Below are 8,597 nucleotides of genomic sequence, written 5' to 3' on the forward strand. Positions count from 1 at the left end.
CCTATCTCATGGGTTGCATCCATTACAAACAAACATGCAATATGAACGCCTGAGATTGGGATGAACACTAAATGCTCTACTGAATAAGCAATAAAGTCAAACCTTTAAATGAAAAACACTCTTTAATAATCAAAAAAAATAAATGAAGTAATCTTGTGACCATCAAAAATGCTTTGCTCGCCTGTAACTCATTGATAACAGGACGTAACAGGAAGGCATTTGGCTGAGCAACGGAGGTTAATACTCTATATTTTGTCCAGGGTGTCTGCCTATCATCATTTGCACTCGAGAAAACCAGAATGTTTAATTTGTCCTCTCGCGTTTCTTCTAACTGCAAAGCAACGGATTCACTTTCATAGTTAACAAATATTTCTTTATTAGGGCAGGGCAGGCATATTTCTGGCTATTAAATTATTTCTAAACCAGTCTGCTAAAGTCTGTAGTGAAGTCTGTGTAGGGTTTTCCCAGGCTCCATTTCTTTTTACGGACACCCTGCTCAATTTGAGCCATCTACCGTTCGTTTGCGTTGTTGCAGCCGCTCACTGGGAAAATACAAATTAAAGTCGCGATGCACAGTGATCCCACGCTGACCACGAGTGAAGCTGGCTAAGTCGGCACTGCCCACTGTGCGACAAGACACATCGCCAAGATGCGCCATACGCACATCGCATTACATACATGCGCGCACACACACGCACACATGCATACATCGCGACGCGACATCGCGCATACCGACGCCGCGCACACCAATGCATGCAGCTGCACACCCCGCACGCCCATACGCACCCATGCTGCGGCGTATGCATATACACACACATGCACCCATTCAGCCCGGTCAGGTCCGCACTTTTGCCAACAGCAAATGATTGGCAAATGAAGCTTCAGTTCCTTGAAGACTCAGGCAGGTGTTTGACCACCAGTTGAGTTTTACACACGCACCTTATGCAGCATGTTCGCCATGGGATGTAACACACGTTCTCCTGGGAGCCTAGTAGCAAGGATGCATAAGCCAGTGCTTGGTCCATTTCCAGGCGTCCGCTGGCGGGACTCATAAACACACATACACACCCTGGTCACCTCATACACACACCCTGGTCTCCTCCTCATGCGTTCACACACTAACATCATCCCTTTTGCCTTCCTCATCCCTTCCTCTCCTCTCTTTCTCTCTCTCTCCCCCCCTCTCTCTCTCTCCTCTCTCTCCCTCTCTCCCTCTCTCTCTCTCTCTCTCTCCTCTCTCTCCCTCCCTCCCTCCCTCTCTCTCTCCCTCCTTCTCCCTCTCTCTCTCTCTCTCTCTCTCTCTCTGATTCCCTCAGATGTGCATGGACTCGGAGAAGCATATGATCTACACGTTTGGCGGTCGCATCTTGACGTGTAATGGGAGTGTTGACGATGGCCGCTCGTCTGAGCCGCAGTTCAGTGGGCTCTTTGCGTACCACTGCGCCACGGCAACCTGGAGCCTCCTGCGTGAGGACTCCTGCAACGCCGGGCCCGAGGACGTCCAGTCACGCATCGGACACTGCATGCTCTTCCACACGGTAACCATCACACACACACACACACACACACACACACACTGCACACACTGCACACCTAAATGCTTACACACATTGTTCCATGCTTTTCCTCGTTTCCTCCTGTGCTGTCTATCTAATGCAGAAGAGGCAGAAGTCACATGCTCACAAGGCAAATCACATAGAACACTATTTGTATGTTACCACACACACACACACACACACACACACACACACACACACAACACTATTTGTATGTTACCACACACACACACATAACACTATTTGTATGCTACTACACACACACACACATAGCACTATTTGCACCTGCATCACATGACACACACTTGCCCTGAGGACCTTGTGTCTGCGGTTTCAATCTGAACGCAGTTGTGCTCTTGTCCTGATGTGTGTGTAGTGCTTGAGTAAGAGATTTAGAGATACTCCACATACTCCACTGATTTAATACTCCACATACTCCACTGATTTAATACTCCACATACTCGTCTGGTGTGTGTAGTGCGAGGTAAAGGATTTGTCTCCACATGCTCTGATGTGATGTTTAATTCTTTAATAAAGTTAATACTCCACATACTCCACTGAGTTTAATACTCCACATACTCGTCCAGTTGTCTCCACTGATTTAATGCTCCATACTCCACTGAGTTTAATACTCCCATACTCTCGTTAGATTTAATGCTCCCACTGATTTATTACTCATACTCCACTGATTTAATGCTCCACGCCTCCACTGATTTATTACTCCACATACTTTCGTCAGGTTAATACTCCACTGATTTAATACTCCACATACTCGTCAGATTTAAGACTCCACTGATTGTCTCACATACTCGTCAGATTTAAGACTCCACTGATTTAATACTCCCGCATATACTCGTCTGAGTTTAATGCTCACTGGTTTAATACTCCACATACTCCACTGATTTAATACTCCCACATACTCGTCCAGATTTAATGTCACTGATTTAATACTCCACATACTTTCGTCACATTTAATACTCCACATACTCGTCAGATTTAATACTCCACTGATTTAATACTCCACATACTCGTCTGATTTAATACTCCACTGATTTAGTACTCCACATACTCCACTGATTTAATACTCCACATACTCCACTGATTTAATACTCCACATACTCGTCAGATTTAATACTCCACTGATTTAATACTCCACATACTCGTCAGATTTAATGCTTCGTCCAGTTTAATACTCCACTGATTTAATACTCCACATACTCCACTGATTTAATACTCCATACTAGATCAGTTTAATGCTCCACTGATTTAATACTCCGCATACTCCACTGATGTAATACTCCACATACTCCACTGATTTAATACTCCACATACTCGTCAGATTTAATGCTCCACTGATTTAATACTCCACATACTCGTCTGATTTAATACTCCACTGATTTAATACTCCACACACTCGTCTGATTTTATACTCCACTGATTTAGTACTCCACATACTCCACTGATTTAATACTCCACATACTCCACTGATTTAATACTCCACATACTCCACTGATTTAATACTCCACATACTCGTCAGATTTAATACTCCACTGATGTAATACTCCACATACTCCACTGATGTAATACTCCACATACTCCACTGATTTAATACTCCACATACTCGTCAGATTTAATACTCCACTGATTTAATACTCCACATACTCGTCTGATTTAATACTCCACTGATTTAATACTCCACATACTCCACTGATTTAATACTCCACATACTCGTCAGATTTAATACTCCACTGATTTAATACTCCACATACTCGTCTGATTTTAATACTCCACTGATTTAATACTCCACACACTCGTCTGATTTAATACTCCACTGATTTAATACTCCACATACTCCACTGATTTAATACTCCACATACTCCACTGATTTAATACTCCACATACTCGTCAGATTTAATACTCCACTGATTTAATACTCCACATACTCCACTGATTTAATACTCCACTGATTTAGTACTCCACATACTCCACTGATTTAATACTCCACTGATTTAGTACTCCACATACTCCACTGATTTAATACTCCACTGATTTAGTACTCCACATACTCCACTGATTTAATACTCCACATACTCCACTGATTTAATACTCCACTGATTTAATACTCCACTGATTTAGTACTCCACATACTCCACTGATTTGCCCTTCTCTTCTTTACTTCTTACCTTGCCTCTTCTCTCTCTACTTTCTCTTATCATCCCCCCCTCTCTCTCTCTCTCTTTTCTCTTCCTTTCTTCCTCCCTTTTCCCTTCTCTTCATCACTCTTGTCCACACTCCTCCTTCCTCCTTTTGTTCCACACCTCTCTTCTCTCTCCATCTCTCTCCTCTTCCACTCCTCCCATCCCCTCGTCTCTCCATCTCTCTCCACTCCTCTCCTCTCTCCATCTCTCCTCACTCACTTCCTCCTTTTCTTTCTTTTCTTCTATTCCTCTCCTCTCTTCTCTTCTTCCGTCATTCCTCCTCTCCAAATTTACTCTCTTTCTCTCTTCCTCTGTTCCCCCTCTCCTTTCCTGTCGTTCGTTCCTCTGTCCTTCCATCTCTCCACTCCCCTTCTCTCCTCTCTTCCCTCGTTCCTCTCCTCCTTCTCTCCTCCCTCACAGAGGAATCGTTGTCTGTACGTGTTCGGCGGCCAGCGCTCCAAGACGTATCTCAACGACTTCTTCAGCTATGACGTGGACGCTGACCACGTGGAGATCATCTCCGACGGCACCAAGAAGGACTCAGGCATGGGTATGACCTCATCGCCAGCCAATTAGCATGCAGCACATCACACGGGCCACACCCAGCCCTGTCAGGCAGATCAAACCCCAGTCTCCTGAGAGTCTCGTTTTTAACCGTGTTGACGACACGTCACGATGTTTGTTATGAGTTCAAATAAGCAGCATCAGTATCATGGCTGAGCATTTCTGCTTTGGTTTTATGGTTGACTAATCACAGCCTCAGTATAGGAATTGGAGCAGCCGTTCTTTATGATCGCCATGACGCTTCGTGACCTTCAATCCTGAGTAGCTGGTGGAAAACATGAGCGGTCAGCTGCAGCAGCAGGGGAACAGCTCATGGAGAGGGGGCGGGGTAAGATGGACCCCAATTCTCCAAATCAGGAAGTAAATACTTTTGAGGAATATAGAGTAGGAATATAGAGTAGGAATATGCGACTACAGAACCAGTTTTGTTTCATTGCACCAGGCCTACTGGATGTCAAAAGCCGGCTCGGATGAAGCTGAGAAGGATTAACCGTGATAATTATGATATTTGAAGTGAAAACGGTAATCGTCAATATTTTTATCACGGTTTACCGTTCTACGAGTAATCATTACATCCCTACACAGAAGTGCATTTTTAAAAGTGCAGTAAGTTGATTTTGTTTTGGTAAATAATTGCGAGATTCTGCATATTGTTTTAGCATCTGCTGTGGTGTTCTCTGGCATTGTTGTGCCTTTGTGTTTGATTTGGAGGAGTGTGAAATAGAAATGACCACACAAGGGCTGAAATGAGAGGAGGCTCACAGTGTTTTAATATATTGTAATAGTAATACTTCCATTATTCATTTTAACAACAAAAGCTACTGTGTCTAATTCCCCCCAGACAACACACACACACACACACACACACACACACACACATTTGTCTATTTGTCCCAGTGTGCATTGCGTTGTCATTGTGATTGGTGTGACTCAGTCCGGCGATGTCACGTTGTTCCTGTAAGTCCCAAATTTGGCCAAGCATGACATCACCTAGGGGAGGTTTCCAGGAAGGAGCTGATGATGTCATCATGCCACTCAGGGCGACCTCATCACTTTCATCTTGCTTAGAAGAAAACATGTAGTCCAGCAATGTACACAACTCACTGTAGTCCAGGAGTGTCCACAACTCCAGACAAAGGCAGTGAGAGATGAAGGGCCGTGTGTGTGTGTGTGTGTGTGTGAGAGTAAGTGAGGGATCCTGGAATGATCATATTTTGTTTGGAAGAAGCTGATTGTTTATTGCAGTGAGGTTAGGCAGGGTTCAGAGTGGACCTTACAGCAACCACACACACACACGCAGGCACGCACGCACGGACGGACGGACGGCAGGCAGGCAGGCAGAGTCCCTCACTCCCGTTCTGTGGAAGTTCTGTGGAGCCCAGCAGATGCGTGAACACAAGTAGCAGATGCATTCTTGTCCTCAGGCTACGCATTCTTGTCCTCAGGCTACGCATTCTTGTCCTCAGGCTACGCATTCTTGTCCTCAGGCTACGCATTCTTGTCCTTGGGCTTTACGTTATTGCGCATTCAAATTAAAATTCGTAATTCTGATTCTTGGAAATCATGACAACACGTTGTACGTTGTAGCGTAACTATACACTCTAGAGAGGAAATGCAGCACCATGGAAGCCAGAGATGTTCTATATGGGTTGGTCCAGGAGTCAGCCAGAGATGTTCTATATGGGTTGGTCCAGGAGTCAGCCAGAGATTTTCTATATGGGTTGGTCCAGGAGTCAGCCAGAGATGTTCTATATGGGTTGGTCCAGGAGTCAGCCAGAGATGTTCTATATGGGTTGGTCCAGGAGTCAGCCAGAGATGTTCTATATGGGTTGGTCCAGGAGTCAGCCAGAGATGTTCTATATGGGTTGGTCCAGGAGTCAGCCAGAGATGTTCTATATGGGTTGGTCCAGGAGTCAGCCAGAGATGTGAGCAGGAGACTAAACTTGTCCTATGGCAGACACTAACTTGTCCCATGGCAGACACTAACTTTAACTTGTCCCATGGCAGACACTAACTTGTCCCATGGCAGACACTAACTTGTCCCATAGTGGACACTAACTAAACTTGTCTGGCACTTTCAGTTAAAAAGGGTTTCTACTTGGCCATGCTGTTAGTCTTGCTGTTAGCCTTACTCTATTAATGAACGTCAGCCGGGCTGTTTCGTGTCCTCGCCTGTGTCATGATGTGTATGTGTCATAGAGAATCTATAATGACAATGTCGGATCATGAGGTAACCAGTGACTCCCACCCCTAGTGTTGAGTTCGGTCAAGTGCAGGCCTGGTTGCTGGAGAGGTCACACACACACACACACACACACACACACACACACAGGGGGCGCTGACACACTTCCGGTCCCCATAAACAGATTGTGTAAAATCTCAGCAGGGCGACCTGACGCACGAACAGGGTATGAAAAGCAGAGGGGGGAGAGAGAGAAAGAACAGCTTGTATTTTGGCAGGAAGGAAACAACCCAAATATAATCATTCACAAATGTTTATCTCTCCTCTGTTCTGGCCAGTGTAAACGCCCTCGATCTGCCCCACGGTGCTGTGTGTGTGTGTGTGTGTGTGTGTTTTGTTTGTGTGTGTTTGTGTGTGTGCTTCCTTGAGTGTCTATCAGAGAGAGAGAGGTGGAGCAGAGAGCCAGGTGATTTGAATAGATATATATATATATATATATATCTCGGGGTTTCCGTTGGCCGGAAAAAAAATGAAATGTCCGACAAAATTCAATCTCTCCGGTCAAATTGTCCGATTGAAATTGGCTAATAATCCCGTCCCCTAACGCAATCTGAATTTGAGAATAAGCCTTAATATGTAAGCCTATACTATACGTCCTCTGGCTATGTTTTTAAATGAACAGGCTCTATTGAAAAGTAAGCTATTAAACAACACGCATAGCCTATGCTGCATTTCAAATAGGGAAGGCGCCGCGCTTAAAAAACGTCCATGTTAAACAACGAACAAATGAGTGAGGCGGTTCAAACATGGCCAGGCCCAGGCAGACTAGCCTTAAAAGTTTTTTCAGAGGCCAGACGCGATGGATGATGATAAATTAGTAACGTCTGAAGCCTCAGATGTCCGGTCAACTCCACCACCACCAGATAAAAAGCAGAAGTGTCGGGCGTGTCTGTCGGAATCGGTGACATTGGAAGTGGAGTTGCGGGGGGTGCGGCCGCTCCAAGACCGGGTCATTCTCCGTGTAGCCTACACTGGACATGCAAAGTGTTCTTTACCCAAAGCATACAGTAGGCCTATGCGTTCTCTGTCTATGATCTGCAGGGTTAGGGCCTCCTCAACGAGGCGATTGGTACACAGATAATTTCTGGCACAATTAAACGGTATCATTGAACCGCGGCCGAAAGAAAAAGAAACTAAACATTTCCCAGAATAGGAAACATTTCTTAATTTATTGTTATCAAATAAAGAGGCATAGCATTAGGGGGTAGTGGTGTTATCAAATAAAGAGGCATAGCATTAGAGGGTAGTGGTGTTATCAAATAAAGAGGCATAGCATTAGGGGGTAGTGGTGTTATCAAATAAAGGGGCATAGCATTAGGGGGTAGTGGTGTGAGCGCTCATTCTTGTGTGTGCACATCTGTGTAAGTTAAACAGTCACCACTGGAGATAACGTGGGTAGCAGCAACAAACAACGTCGCCTTTTTAAAACAACGAACGAAGCGGACTCTTGCTGTCCATGAAAAGATACTGGCTAGATCTTGTTAGGCATGTTTACATAAGTTAGGCTAATGAACATGTTGCATTCTATACAGCCTGATTATGTCATTCATTAAGCTACATAGCCTGTCTCCAGTTTTCATCAATTTGACTAATTAAGAAGGGATAATAGGATATTTGACCGGCATATCATCAAAATGTCCGGAAAACGAAACCATTTTTTTCTAGCGGAAACTCTGATATATATGTCTATCAGAGGGAGAGGTGAGGCAGAGAGAAGAGAGCCAGGTGATTTGAATACAGTGATCATTGCGCATGCCCAACCTTTTGTAGTCTGTGCCTGTGATAGTAATGTCTTTAACGATGAATGCCATTAGCAGAGGCTCATTTAAGGGCTTTCTTTTGACAAATATCAGTCCCTCACCAGTGATGTCATAAGATTTGTGGAGAATATTTATTCCTTGGGATAGAATTAAATTGAAATGCTTAGAGAAGATCAGTGAGTGTGTGTGTGTATTTGTTTGTTTGTTTGTGGGTGGGTGTGTGCGTGTGCGATTTGTTTTGCTGTTTTTTTATGACTAGGTGGGTGTGTGCATTTTT

The 8,597-nt window shown here is 44.4% G+C and overlaps 1 protein-coding gene across 3 annotated transcripts in view; it reads left to right on the top strand.

Moving 5' to 3' along the window:
- Nucleotides 1–8,597, top strand: part of mkln1 (muskelin 1, intracellular mediator containing kelch motifs) — a 39,285-nt gene that overhangs the window by 23,115 nt on the left and 7,573 nt on the right. For all 3 annotated transcript variants that reach the window (XM_048234302.1, XM_048234301.1, XM_048234303.1), the window contains exons 11-12: nt 1,317–1,538; nt 4,175–4,304. In XM_048234302.1, the coding sequence (XP_048090259.1) occupies nt 1,317–1,538; nt 4,175–4,304 (352 nt within the window). The remainder of the gene's footprint in view (nt 1–1,316; nt 1,539–4,174; nt 4,305–8,597) is intronic.

The sequence above is a fragment of the Alosa alosa genome, chromosome 23 (genome assembly GCF_017589495.1).
Source record: "Alosa alosa isolate M-15738 ecotype Scorff River chromosome 23, AALO_Geno_1.1, whole genome shotgun sequence".
Lineage (NCBI taxonomy): Eukaryota > Metazoa > Chordata > Actinopteri > Clupeiformes > Clupeidae > Alosa > Alosa alosa.